The sequence below is a fragment of the Amphibalanus amphitrite genome, unplaced genomic scaffold, assembly GCF_019059575.1.
Source record: "Amphibalanus amphitrite isolate SeventyFive unplaced genomic scaffold, NRLGWU_Aamphi_draft 000566F_arrow, whole genome shotgun sequence".
NCBI lineage: Eukaryota > Metazoa > Arthropoda > Thecostraca > Balanomorpha > Balanidae > Amphibalanus > Amphibalanus amphitrite.
The window spans coordinates 247,318-262,361 of record NW_024882060.1 but is presented as its reverse complement, the minus strand read 5'-3'; the positions used below and the strand labels follow the sequence as shown (position 1 = coordinate 262,361).

General features: G+C 48.7%; 1 protein-coding gene across 1 annotated transcript; it reads left to right on the top strand.

Annotated features, from left to right (window-relative positions):
- The first annotated feature begins 1,316 nt into the window (after window positions 1-1,316).
- Window positions 1,317-12,255, top strand: LOC122393976 (doublesex- and mab-3-related transcription factor A2-like). The gene is made up of 4 exons (XM_043390501.1): window positions 1,317-1,387; window positions 2,085-2,320; window positions 2,584-2,740; window positions 10,987-12,255. Exons 2-4 carry the CDS (start codon window positions 2,135-2,137, stop codon window positions 11,523-11,525), a joined length of 882 nt encoding a protein of 293 aa, XP_043246436.1. The 5' UTR covers window positions 1,317-1,387; window positions 2,085-2,134; the 3' UTR covers window positions 11,526-12,255.
- The last annotated feature ends 2,789 nt before the right edge of the window (window positions 12,256-15,044 follow it).

The window sequence follows — 15,044 nt, the reverse complement described above, 5'->3', positions numbered from 1 at the left end:
TGGTTGTCACCTGTTGATGAGTTTCGTTTGCATAGATATTGCATATAATATTCCGTTTTCATCCGTACTAGGTACTATATTTTTACATAGGTATGCAGAAACGTATTATGAGGTCAGTAGCATTGCCTTCGGAGAATCGAATTAGATGGAGTACCGTTTCGAAAATAAACGATACTTCAGCAATTGCAAGCAAAGTTGTCTCGCCCAATAAACTGACCCATTGCAAAAAAAAATCACTGTTTCCAATGTTTTTCTCGCCTTTTTATCCGACGGCAACAATGCATCGCAATTAAGCCACTTTTGGAATGCAAGACATTTTACATGTGAAAATGGCATGGGCGTTTTACAAACCAGGTGCCGGGGCGCTTTGCGAATTTTACCATGCCTATGTTTAGCGGCATACCTGATAAATCAGCAAACATGGCACAATTATTTCACACTGCTTTTGGTAGGCAATAAACTAGTCTTGCTTACTGAAAGCGTCTCAGATCAAAGTCACAACGGAATAGTGAATTTAATGTCTTTTTATGACAGATATTTATTTAAAAAATCTCATAGAGTCATGTTTTTGGCTATAAAATCAGCCCATTGATAATGGCGCGCAACAAACTTCATCAGCATTTTGCTTCCACAGTAGGTACTTGTTTCACCTGTAATGTTTATAAAAGTATAGGACCATTCAACTGTGTCGCAAATAAGGGCATGGTGCGTTTCACCTGCCCTGGGCGTCTTACACGGTTCTAATGTAAAAATGGCAAAATCAAGGGGGGCACGGTGCCCCGGTGCCCCCCCCCCCCCCTCCCCCGTTCTACCGCCTATGATAGTGAATATAAAAAACACACACAATGCAAAAAGTGCATTGGCGGATCAAATAAAGGTGTTGTTGGACGCTGTAGGGTGCATACGACCAAGGTTTCTCCAGAACCTTTTTCCATTAGCACTGCTGTGCAGCGCTTCCTTTCAACCCTTTCAACAACAGCCTTCCACAACAGCCTTTTCTTAGTAAATAACAGTTAAGTTTTATTTTTGCTCTCGAAAAACGAAAATTTTCGTCGATTTTGGGCACTGCGAGGGGAGGGTATTTGCTCCGAATACCCTCCAGTGAAAAAGTGTTCAAGTAATCGGATAGCATATATATCTAATCCGATCCACCACGATAAATGCACACATGTCATTCAGCAGCCTCCACCCCTGGCCCGGTAGGCACCCCATCCCGTCCATCGCTGGTGCCGACGCGGAGGCGGTCGTCGCGGCGTCGCACGGTTCGTCGCCGCCGACACTCTGTGTCCGTCGCAGTCGACGCGTCGGTGCCGACAGGGAACGCGGCTGCTCGGGAACGGGAGCCGGCGGCCGGTGCGTCCTCAGTCCGGGGGGCGGTCACGCGGCGGTGAGTGGACACACACGACTGCTATTCGACTTATCCACTTTTGTGTAGCCTTCCCTATGGCCTTTTTTGCCCTATCATTTTTAGAGATGGTTTTGCAAAGCATCGTTGTAAGGAAAAATTATAAAATCGTCTTATGATAGGACACATTTTCTATGTTTAGACTGATACATATTCCATGAAGTTATATAGGTAGATGCTTTTTTTGTCTTGTGCATGCATAGCAGTTTGTGAGTTGCTGATTAGCTTAACCCTATTAGTGGCAGGCTCCTGGCTACGTGCAATGCATTAACTTCTTTACTCTAGCATCAGCTTTCCGGATTATGGGAACTTCATATGCTAATTGCTCAGTTTATTATCGCACACAATAATTTATGTTATTCGTGACGCTCACTCAGGCTTGATAAATAAATCGATTTATTGTTCCAACCAAACTTCGAGATTTAGTTACTTTTTCTTTTTGTAATCCCATGGAATCTAAGTACGATTTACCATAGCACACAAACCTGAAAGACTACAAAATCCTTAGTCCTTACGGGTCCCTTTGCATCATTGTCGAAAGATTCAATAAAAGTTCACTGCAACGGTCATGCATGGTAAAACCTCTTGTTTTTATGCATTATCCTTTCACGAAATGTTAACGTATTCGCACAATGGGATAGCATGCAGCGGTGACCACTAATTGCCCTCCCCTTCTCAGACTCGAGCCGGTACCGTCGACCGCGCGTTTCACAGCTCGACATCACCGTTATGGAGCGGCAGCCACTGGCCTACCCGACCACGGAGAAGGGCGCGCGAAAGCCAAAGTGCGCCCGCTGCCGCAACCACGGCGTCATCTCGTGGCTCAAGGGCCACAAGCGACACTGTCGCTTCAAGGACTGCGCGTGTGCCAAGTGCAGTCTCATCGCCGAAAGGCAGCGCGTAATGGCCGCCCAGGTGAGACGGTGTGAGTGAAAAGTGATTAACTTATGTGTCTGTTGCGTCTCTGAAGCACTGTAAAGAAAGTGTGATCCATGACTTCGCCCTCCGTTTCTCCGTGTTTCTGCCGTCTCCGTGCAGCCGCAGGTCCTCTCCGACTGTTCCTCTCTTCCTCTCCGACTGTTGTCTCTGCCGTCTCACCGTCTCCCGGTCCTGCGGCCGATGGCTATGAGTGAAGTGGCCCGTTGCCTCGTTGTCTCACCGTCTCCGTTCGACCACAGGTAGCCCTGAAGCGGCAGCAGGCGGCCGAGGACGCCATTGCCATGGGTCTGCGAGCAGTGGCCACCGGCTCCTCGTGCGCCTACCTGCCCCCGGGACCCATCTTCGGAATGAACATGACGCAGTCTCAGGCGGCCGACCAGACCGCCACCGACCACGGTCAGTGCAGGCGGGAGCCAGGCGGCCTAGAGTCGAACGCAGCTGAAAACTTGGAGCCCCGTTGAGATTAGCATCAGAGCATAGCATAGCGTTTAGCGTTTAGCATTAGCATAGCAGCTGGGGCGCATATTTGCTAGATCGGTGAATATCCTTTAGATGCACTTGCTCGCACATGTAATGATAACCACACTTTGGCCATTCTATTTTGATCCTTAGGTGTCCTTATACTGCATATAGACAGACTTGTGACAGCTCAAGAAAAAAGTGAGCTCGCTCAGCTCAACTCCGTTTTATCCGCTCCCGCTCAGCTCCCGCTCAGTTTAACACGGCTCAGCTCAGCTCACGCTCCGCTCAAACCGGCTGTGCTCCGCTCACGCTCAGCTCAGCTCAGCTCAGTTTCCGCTCAGCTCAGCTCAGCTCAGTTTCCGCTCAGCTCAGCTCAGCTCAGTTTCCGCTCAGCTCAGCTCAGCTCAGCTTCCGCTCAGCTCAGCTCAGCTCAGTTTCCGCTCAGCTCAGCTCAGCTCAGTTTCCGCTCAGCTCAGTTTCCGCTCAGCTCAGCTCAGTTTCCGCTCAGCTCAGCTCAGTTTCCGCTCAGCTCAGCTCAGCTCAGTTCCCGTTCAGCTCAGCTCAGTTTCCGCTCAATTCAGCTTAGCTCAGTTTCCGCTCAGTTAAATTCACGCTTAGATCGCTCAGTCGTTCTTTTTAAATCGGACATGCTTAACCCTCGCCCGTATAGGGGGGGGGGGGGGGTCGAACGGACCCCCCTGTTTTTCGCGAATAACTCGCGTAAAAAGCGGCCGATCGCGACGAAACTTTCAGTACCCTCGCGATAATCAATTTTACACCTATCCTGAAAATTTCATGACCCTGACCCTAATGACCTTTGACCTGTGACCTACTTTTCGAGACCATGTTTGGCCGGAATCGCGATTCGGCGTATGTCGGCTCGCATTAGCCGCGCGTTAGCAGTCTTTTTGTGGTTTCAAGTGTTCAAACATGGCATATGATGTTGCTCCCATGCATTAGGGTGGGTGTCAAGGTCACCGGAAGGTCAGGTCAGGTCATTGACCTTTGATGACCTCGGTTCACTTTTTCGAGTTTTACATGTTTCTATGCTAGTTTTTGGAGCTGAATTCGAATTTAGCAACCATTTGAACATTTACGAAGCAGTTTTGGTGCCTTCGTAACATGTTACGAAGCTGTCAGAGGCTACTACGAATACCCGGCAAAATCCTTACTGGTTGACCTGACCTGACCCGACCTGGCCTCAATGCATAAAGACATCATCAGTGATCATAACTAACATGATATTCGTGATCAGCACCCCGAAAAACCCCATAGCAGCCACGTTTTACGACGTTCTAACAGGTCCCGATTTTCCCGACTTTTGGGTCATTGACCTGACCTGGAAGGTCAACCGATAACCTAGGACCTTAAAATTGGGTATCATCGGCTTCCTCTCGTCGCGGGCAGCACGCTCGTTTTTTCCGCGAAGCTCTAGCTCGATCAGGGACGAAACGGCAAGGGGGGGTCCAACGGACCCCCGCCCCCTTATACGTTCGCGGCTGGAAAAACACCAATACGGGCGAGGGTTAAAAAACAGACCAGCTCTTGGCGCATAAGTAAGTCTCCTCTAACAAGGAGCGAGGCAACTTACACAATGGGCAAAAGAGATAAGCTCATTAAGACCTTGAGACTTTGCGAGTCGTGCGTCTACTTGGACTCAGACTATAGTTACATGAAATGGACTGTTCTTGGCAGTGTTATCACATGTTATCAGAGTGTGCACCCGCGATGTTAACCCTCGCCCGTAAACGGCGATCTGCCACCTTCGCCCATGCAGGGGGGGGGGGGGTTGGTGCGACCCCCCCCTTGGCGTTTGAAAACGGAGCGTCGTAGAGCTTAGCGGAAAAGACAAACGGATTGCTCTCGCCGAGATCTCGCGATTGGTGGTATATTTTTTGGTCCTAGGTCAACATTTGACCTACTTTTGACCGGTCAAAGGTCAAATTTTCGGAAAAATAGACTTTTTCAAATTTTCCGCGGCGATAGCGGCAAAACGGTGGGAGATATCGACTTGAAACCTTCACTATCGTGTTCCTTGATCAATTCTCTATCGTTTGGTATGTATTTCGTTTCCCTAGCTCTAAAAATGGCGCGTTGGGAGCGCCGGAAGTCGGCAAGGTCACAGTCGGCGGCAGAAATTCGAAAAATCAAAATTTAAATTTTTGAAATCTGATTGTATTTTTGGATTTGGGATGTCCATTTGCTCCCCATAGATGCTAATATTGCTGCATATTCCCATTGAGGTGACAAGAATTAGCAAAATAGTGGTTCGGGCGCTTTTCAAAAATAGTACCGGACGCTGTTCCTCTTGTGACGTCATAGCTCCGTGACCTGACCTGACCCGGTCAAGTTTCTTATACCATATGATAGCCAATACTTGCCCCAACATGCATGGGAAGTTTCATCACGATCCATCAACCGATGTCCGTACCACCGGCAGGAAACCTCGGGCGTTGGCACTCAGTTTGTGAAAATCCGGCCTGAGGCTGTTCCCTTTGTGACGTCATAACTCCGTGACCTGACATGACCCGGTCAAATTTTTTTTATTAAAAGATGCGCAAGGTTTGCCCCATAAGGTACCCAAAATTTGGCGGCGCTGCGCGCCGCCGTTTTTGCGCTATTTCCGAAAAACCTCAGGGGGGGGGTTGCACCAACCCCCCCCCTACATGGGCGAGGGTTAACATAACATATAAGTTCAAAATATACGAACGAAAAAAGTCTGGACGAAAAAGTTTACAGACGAAAAAAATGTACAGACGAAAAAATGCCAGACGAAGAAAAGTCGGACGAAAATCTGCTAGACGAAAAAAACGCCATGGAATCATCTCAACTAGGCGGTGTTTCACGGCCGAGAGCAGCACGCCCACGCCGCCATCCGCTCTTGGCACCCTGCCAGGAGCTGACGTTACATTTTGGGGTAGTGTTGGCACTTGGAGATAAGAGTTTGTTTATATCTCCATGGAAACCCCATTTGACACGTGTGATAGCAGCGTGCTGTTATCAGTGAAACCTTGAGTGAAACCAAACACCACCCTGATCTCAACCAAGGCAATGTCAACACAATTAGAATTCATAGTCGGCGTGTGAATAAGGGAGCTTTTCCCATATTATGGACATCAGAAGGTGAGAGTTCCAGTTAGCGCCTCTGCCCCACCCCACTTTCAATAGGATATGGTTGCTTAGCCCACATTCAACCAACGAAGAGGAACATTTGCTAATTCCTAATTGTAAATATTTTATGCAGAGGTAAGAACCCTTATCGATAAAATTAATTTAAATAACTGCTTAAATAACAAAGTGAAGAATGCTGAATTGTACATTGCGGAGCAGAGTGTCAAGGCGAAGCATCAAAGCCTGACAGTAGGTATTCATCTTGCAGTCAGACTTGAAACTTGAGACTGGCTGTATTAGCCTGTAAATTGGCCAAGACCCTGGTCTTCCAATTTCCATGCAACATGGATGAAATAAATTAAGCTTGATTAGTGATTAATATTGATTTCTTTAGAGTTTTGATATTTTTAAGTGCGATCACGAAGGCAGTGTAATTGCTCACTCCATAGCTAGCTCATAGCTGAAGCATCAAATCCTGAGTTAATTTCCAAGCATGAACTGAAAAGAATTAGAACTGGATCAGCTCAGCTCAGCTAAATCAGCTCAGCTCAATCAGCTCAGCTCAGCTCAGCTCAGCTCAGCTCAACTCAGCTCAATCAGCTCAGCTCAGCTCAGCTCAATCAGCTCAGCTCAGCTCAGCTCAGCTCAGCTCGCTCAGCTCAATCAGCTCAGCTCAGCTCGCTCAGCTCAGCTCAGCTCAGCTCAGCTCAAGCTCATTCAGCTCAGCTCAGCTCAAGCTCATTCAGCTCAGCTCAGACAGCAGCTCAGCTCAATGCATTACTGAGCCGGCTCAGCTCACAGCTCAACAATTTGGCAAAATGTTGAGCCGGCTCATGAGCTGAGCTGATTTTTGAGCCGGCTCAACTGAGCTGATCACAAGTCTGCATATAGAATAGCTAATTGGCAAACATCATTCAATTGGGACCAACGGTAAATAAACGATAATACATATACTGGTAAAGGTACCTGTTGGTGGGTCTAACTCGGTAGATATCAGGGCTAAATGTTCTCCGCCTTTAGTGTCGTCCAAATTTTTGGGAATCTTTTATTCTGGGCGAAGAGAAAAAAAACATCAAATTGTATAAAAAAGCAAGACATAAACGGCACTGTAGAGCCTAAGCAAGCAAAATCCGAGCAGCCCAATGGATTTTCAGAGAACTTTAAGGGCATCCACCCTCTTATACGCTCAAAACCACCCTTCAGAATCCACCTGTGTGTTTAGTTAGGTAACTGTCCTGAGCGGGTGCGGTGACTAGTATTATGACCGGCTCGGCGGGGTAGTAGCGGCCCCGACAGAGGGGGACGGTGCTGCCGGCCGCGCCGCGCTGAGTGACAGCCTGTTTGCAGGGCCGGTATTTGGTAATCGGACGGCACCAGAGCGTGTCCCGGTGGCCGGCTACTGTTACCGCAGAGAAAACATCCCCCGCTCCCCGCCCCCGGCACCCCGCGACACCAAAGGGCTGAGGTTTGTGGTGTGCACCGAGTCTAATAACAGAGCAGTGGGGGACGCCGCCGGACGAGTTTTCGGACAACTGTAATGGATATCTGGGCTTATGCAAATAGAAAACACGAACATGGATCGGTAACCATATGTGTAGCCTATTCTGATTTAGAAATAAAATAGGCAAGAAAAGATTTCTCAAAGACTCTCGAAACTCACGGACGCGTTTTAGCATGACCTTCTTGCACCTGCAGCAGATAGTTGCCCTATTCCATTAAACTTCAGGTATGTATAGTCTCTCTTGAAAGTATCGCGACTCTGAGGGGAGGGCGCCACCTGTCCCAGCCTCGTTTGAGCGGAAAGGTTTGAGAGCCACTGGTAGCACTGACCGAAGCCTGACACGCGGAGGCAGCCAGCGCGGCGGGGCGAGGGGAGTGGTTTGCGGAGGGATGGGGGGGGCGGTCGCCGTGCGGTAACTTGCGATGGCAATAAGCATGTGGTCAACGGAAGCCACCCTACTCGCAGAGGATTTGTTGAGATTTGTTTCATTACAAAGCTGAAAATTTGACTGCGGCATTGACATCAGCACGACTACCACAGGTTTTTGGTATAATCCGGAAACCCGTGCGGCATGCACGAATATGAACAAAAAGAAAAGCTTCAGTTGCACGGGCTAACATAATGCATCCATGGTTGCAGGTGCACCCGCGAGCGGATTCCAATCACAAAAATATCTCCTCTCTAGTCACTTAGTCCTTCATTTGAACGTTCTCTGTTTTTTCTTAGTAATCGGTAGCCGGTTAGTAATCGGCGACAAAAAAATTACCCTTTAGGGGAAGGTGGGGTAAGACGGCCCAGCGGGGCAAGACGGACCACCAGCCCTCCCGGCTGAACCGCTGCTGGTATCTACTGCTTTATGCCTTCACTATGTTTGTTTTCCTTCGTAACAATGGCCACCTTGAGCTCATGCTGCTAGGATGCATAGCTTTTGAGTTATTGAGAAAAATGTTGTTTTTCGTCAAACCGATCTAATATGAGAGGTCTACGGGTGATTCAATTACGGCGCCTTTCTTGCATGATTAGTTTCTATTTTGCACTTAACTGTGAAGAACAAAGTTATAAACTTAGTTATAGTCACACTTTAGGAAAGGCAAGGTTTTGCAATGTTGGGCTATTTGACATATACGTCATGATAATGACAGAATTTAGATTTGGGGCAAGACGGACCACTGTGGTCTATCTTACCCTGTGGTGGTCCATTGTACCCTGCATATGGAAAGTTCTTTTCCAAAACATTGACACAAGTTTAAGCAAGCTAATTTTTCAGGAAGGAGTCTTTGTTGCATGTGAGCCATGCATGCAAGTGCTCAGTTAGCATGCATTCATGCCAAACGACAATCAACTCACATGTTCCCAGCTTTTAGCTGCATTTCCATCACACATGAGTAAAGAATAAAGGCTCATTTTGTTATTTTACCATTCTGGTTACTTTTTCTTACAAGAGTACAGAGCAGAAGTGTAACACACATGAACGGATATCAGGCACTGCTGGGTGGTCCGTCTTACCCCACGTTTTTTCTTGTCTGAGTTTTTGACATGTCCCTCTTTAAGAGCATCCACCACCTAGATGTCTTTAATTTGAAATTTAGTCTTTACACATATCAACAGAGGAAGGATTGAGCATTCCGAAGACTATAAATAATATGAATTACGAGAGCAGTGTAGCAAGATATGCGGCCTCAAACCTTAGCTGGTCCGTCTTACCCCACCTTCCCCTATCTGTCTTCTTTTTAAAAAGATTTATTTGATGCCAGGTTGCCACCATGCTTACATGACCTGTTTACGCCGTTCAGAAGGCCTCTTCAGAAAGGGCCAATAAGGTCATGGCGGAACTTTGCTTCGTTGTGACTTAACGCGTCACGCACACTGAGTTAACAGTGATTGGCACCCACTAAGGCAGACCAATGAGCGCCCGGCTGGTGAACCCAAGCGGCGCCAGTATCCGCCTGGGGCGATGGGCGGGGTCACGGAAGAGCGATACGAGCATGACCTCTGGCCGGCCTTCACCTTTTTCGACCCAGTTGTCAGCCGCTGGGGCCTGCGTCAAATAGCAGTTTTCCTTCTACCGCTGGCGTAAAATCGTGTTACACCGTACTTTTTATGATACAGGCCATGACCTCACTACTGGGGTCCTCAAACTGAATGGAATAGTTCGCTGAGCCGCCGCAGCCCAGGACGCGATACTTTCAAGAGAGACTATACTCCTAAAATATTACGAGACCACCTGGTGAACAATACAGGCTGAGTCAATGTGAATGCGTTTGCTCGTGTGACTGCCCAGGCTGAGCGTATGAAAATTGAGACAGCCGTTTTATTCCATCCGAGTGCATGGGTAATTAAATCCCGATGAAATCATAGCGACGCGATGGTATTATCTCTCTGGTCACGTCGTCAGTGCCAGCGATGTTCTGCCGTCGAAATCCGTTTACGGTGTACCATGTGACGGGGCCACATTCAGCAGTCAGGGGGTAGCTGCGGCGGGGTGTCCATTTTCCCAATCTGTGTGTGTATGCCGTCCGGTGTGGTCACACGCGTCCCCTCCCCGTCAGCGGCCGGTCCGCACCAGAGGCGACACAGCACCAGTGCTGCGCCCGCACAATGTTGACACAAGTGACGGCTTGTCACGCTCATATCATAACAGCGAGAGGTGACGCGGCGCAGTCAGTGGTCCGCGGCAGAGGTAGAGCGGAGCACTGGGTCTATCCACCGGCCGGTGGCGAGGGGTCCGCCGCGCCGGGCTGGGATCACCAGCCACTGCCGGGTCCAGTTTCAGTCTCAGGAAACCGGAGTACCGACTGACTGTAACACCTGCTGGTAATTTCGGGGTCGGGCTGATACGGTAAATAGGATTTTAACGGTAAATATTTTGATAAAATTGTAAATTGCATCTGCCGGCTGTCTTGTTATGCCCTTTGTAAATAAGCAGCGGGCGCCTGTACATATACTGCACCGCAAGACTCCCTGGTGAGCACAAGTCAAATGTGTGGTTTCAGCTTTCGCCATAGATGGCACCACATGTAAACGCCTGAAGATAGACTGGCCCGCATTACCCGGTTTTACGTAAATCCGTCAGGGCGCACGGTCTTTACGGCAGCGTTCACGATTGGTGTAACTAGCTGATTGCGTGGGTTCTTGGTCAGCTAGAATACCGCTAATGACCGATTAACCTTTATGTTTCCCATTCCTGACAACTAGGAAGGTTCCAAGTTTGAGGCAAAAACGTCTTTCGATGCGTTTCGCCAAAGATAGAAATAGTCCGAATGTGAAGTCTTCATCATAATTTGATTCATCATAAATAAGTGACAGTTGGACATTAAAAGTTCAGTGATCCTGCTTACAAGGTTTTGTAAGTCTAGACTAGTGAGAAAATACAGGGTGAGTGATGGAGAACACTCGTCCTCGGGCCTCGGGGGTCCGGCGGCTCACCACAGCCCACAGATTGGATAGCTGATAACGTTCTCTCCTCCGCAAAATGGTGAGCCCTCAGATCAACGAATGATTAATAGAATCGGCTACTGCATCCGTGTCGTGCACTATACTAATGCGTCCGCTGTCTCTGTCTCTCCAGAGACGGAGGAGTCAGCTGCCAGTGACGAGGAGTCACGAGCTCCTCCCGCCGACGACTCGGGCGACTCTGGCGAGCCGGCCGAGCGCTCAGCGGCCGCCTGGTTCGGCCACATGCAGATCCTGCGGCGCATCTTCCCCTCGCAGAAGGCATCCGTGCTGGAGGAGCGGCTCGAGGCCTGCTGCGGCGACCTCGTCAAGACCATCGAGCACTTTATCGGCTCGGGCAGCCGGGTGCGGCAGCAGCTGCTGCGGCCGCTGCAGGCCGGCTGCGTCACCACCTCCGCCGCCGGCGCGCCGCTGCTCGTCGCCGGGCAGCGGTCGGCGTTCGCGCCGCTGTGCCAGCCGCCGCCGCCGCCGCCGCCGCCCCCACCGGCCCATCAGCCGCGGCTCTCGCCATTTTCAGTCGAGGCGCTGCTCTCTCGGCCGCTACCGGCACCACCTCTGTACGGAGCGCCGCTGGGCCTGCTGCCGCCGCCCGGCTGGCACCCCCTGCGGCCGCTGCCGCCGGCTGCTGAGCCGGACAATCGGGACGAGCAGTGACCTGACACGACCAGACCTGACCCCCTGCGGCCGCTGTCACCCGCCGCAGACACCGACGACCGGGATTAGCAGAGACCTGACCTGACCTGACCTGCCAGGACCTCGACAGGTCCCGGCAGGTCAGGTCAGGGTTGACCCTGCCGGAACGGTCGCCAGTTGTGTCTGTTGGCAGCTTTTCTTCGGAAGAGGATAAGTATGCAGCCAATTACGGGGACAATAATCAACTGCGCTACCACCTGAATTCAGGGAATAAGTAGGTAGACAATGCGCAGGTCCCGGCTGTCTTAATAATTCGAATCTAAGGCAAATGAACAAATGTATCGCCATGTATTGGCGACTGTGTTGTATCAGCGCGAGTGTTGTCAGGCATGGTGGAGTTTTGTGCCGTGTGTCAGTGTGTTTGCCCATGTGCGATGTGCACATGCTGTAAAGGCCTCGGTACTGTGTTGTTGGTTGATCGTCATTTTATTGTATCTGCTGTAACTCTCAGTTACATACGTGTGGTTCAGATTGTTTCCGTTGTTTTAAATACGGGGCGATAAATAGGGACAAGGAAACCCGAAACTGATAAAACTGTCGAAGAATCGATGCTTTTTTAGTCTAACTATCAAGCTCATTTGGAAACCGGGCGCCAGAAGAAAACTTCGTGTCATTTAGCTCGACCTTATGAAGAAGCGTAGACAGGGTATCAATGATGGTTCGCATCTAAGGGACAAATATAAATAAAATGTATGCGTCTACAAATAGGCACAAATTGGTTACACGTGTGTCGATCATCACAAGCTTCACCTGCTGTTTAAATTGTTCATATTTTTTCGCTACCACTAGTACCTGTTGATGAATGGATTAAGGAATATTTTCACATCCCTCTTATCTCCGATAATTAATGTAACCACTCAAACTAAAAAAACGTTCAGCGTTTTTCTGACAAATTTGTGTTATATCCCGGGTCCTGTTGGGGGAGAGTGGGTGTTTTTGAGTTTGAACGCCCCTTTAACCCTATTAGTGGCAGGCTCCTGGCTACCCCATATTAGTGGCGGGGGGGGGCTGTTTACGACCTCCCTTGATATCTCGAGATCTAACCGGCCGATTTTCAAAATTCAAACGGCATTCGATTTGGCTCAACGAGATCTATATTTCTAAAAAAATGAAATTAAAAAATGTCAATAGGGGGGTAGAGGGGGGTAAAAACGGGCAAATTGCAGATACATTTTAGACTGTTTATCACGGCCAGGTTTCTGAACCAATCTTAACGCAACTTTTGCCGATCGATAGAGAATGAACCAGGAATTCACATGGATCCTAAAAAAATGCATTTTCAAAAATCATAGGCGGATACAGATCATTGAGATTGGGGGTACACAAAAAGTATAGTAAATAAGGTTTTTGTTGGTACTGTTTCTAAAAAGGGTGGCATTGGTCTTGTTATGTTACAATTTTCTTATGAGAGAACGACTAAAATTGTATTGGTCATGCATAGGCGGTGTCAGGGCACCTATGTTGGGAGGTAAAAATAACCCCCCTTTTTGGACGCCTGGATCCGCCTATTATAGCAAAAACGTGTCAAAAGAGGATGCACAATAACTTTGTATATGTTATCACATGATACCTTGCATTCACTGTTCGTAAAACTGGTGCAGCATCGTGATCTTCGCCCAAATGACTCGCTTCACGAATAGGACCCCAAATTCCCAGTGCTCTGGAGCCGCCCCTGGTAAAGTTATGAACTTGAAATTTTCAGGGAATGTGCCCAATTTAGTTTTAAGAAAAGTCAGAAAATTTCAGCATCGTAGCTTCAACGGTTTCGGAGATATTCCCGAAAAACCTGAGGGGTGGATAAAAACAACCCCCCCCCCCTGCCACTAATAGGGTTAATTCTTTTGCGAATGGCTAAAAACGGCGACGCGAATAATGCATTTATCTGCACATATTGTGAAAATTTCAGATCCAGGTTTTTCAAAGTCAGGTCATCAGGTCACGTCGAGTGACCCTACCTCAAAAAAGTTTTGTCGTGTCGTTGCTACACCGACTGGCCGATCACTTTCGGATAGTTTCAACGATTGCTAAGGGCAATAGTATTTGTCGTATTTGTAAAATGTACCTATATCTCATAGTTTTGATATCGATGACCTAAGGTCAGACCAGTTTTACGACACCTCCATTGTAAAGTCAATGGGAGAAAACTTAATTGCGGTCATTTTAGACGTAAGTCATGTAAGCACTCTCAAAACATCTGGGTACAGATAAAACAGGTACTGAATCGAAAAAATTGCATTCGTGACTCTTCTTTATATCCGTAAGGCCATCTCAGGTCACAAAAGGTCCGTAGCAGTTTTTTCTATTATAACTTTTGATGGAGGCGTGCTAGAGCAAAGCACCTTTCAGATGTCCAGCTCAACAATACGGATCGACTGACATGCAGCATTGAGCATGACCTCTTTCGGTCAGGTCATGACCTTGACCGGTCAACTTTAAAGTAGATCTTTAAAGGTCAAATTTCAGTTTATTGAACGCGACTCGACGAGAGGAACGCGAAGCTGGTAATAGTAAGTCCGTGCACGTTTCGAGTCAAAAGTTATTGCAGAAAAACAGTTTCCGCAATAACAGTTTTGGCAACTTCTGCCCTCTGGGTGCTAACCCCTTGAGTCTTGACCTTAGGTGAAAACTGAGAACATCATCCAGAAAGAGCTATCCAATGCACTTTCCGCAGCGCTGTAGCTCTTCGTTCCCGAAACGTGCGCCGATTTGTCGAAAAAATGTCGAAATAGATGGGCAGAATTTGACTTTTGATTACCTCCGATGACCTAAGATTAGAAAAAAATTGAAGAAGTTTCGCCATTATTTTCTATGCTCTTTCGGAGCCGCCTACCGCTTGCCGCTACGTGGCCCAGAAGCCAAGTTTTAAGGGAGTTTATCCCCTCCCCCAGCAGAGCGTAGAAATCCAGGGCAGCGGGGCGCGGGGTATTGCGTGTTCTACATACCTACATACATTGCCTGTTGATCAATCATGACTTTTGAGATATAAGTTTGTCACCCTGAGTGAAATTCATGTGAGAGCGGTAACGCAAGTCTTATATCGAAAAACTTTGGGAGACGGGATAATAACTGGGATTATACAACTATATATTATCCCGCGCCCGGCCGGTGCTCCGCGACTTCCGCGCCCGGCCGGGGGGGGGTTGTCTGAATACCCCCCGTCTAACTCGGTTCCTGGGCCACGTAGCGACACGCGGTAAGCGGCATTCGAGAGAGCGTCAAAAATAATGACGGAAACACTGGGTCATTTTTGGGTCAGTTCAAAAGTCAGGTCGCCAGAGGTCATCAAAGGTCATCAAAGGTCTTTTCTGGGGTGAGGCCACTTGACGTGACCTGGTGACCTGACCTTGAGAGCCCTGGGTCTGACATTTTCACATGTGCGGAAAGGATGCATGAACAGGCGTGCCAAAAACGGCGGCGCATCTGCGAAAAACCGCGGGGGGCGTTCAAACACCCACCCCCACCCCCTCCCCGGCCCGGCGC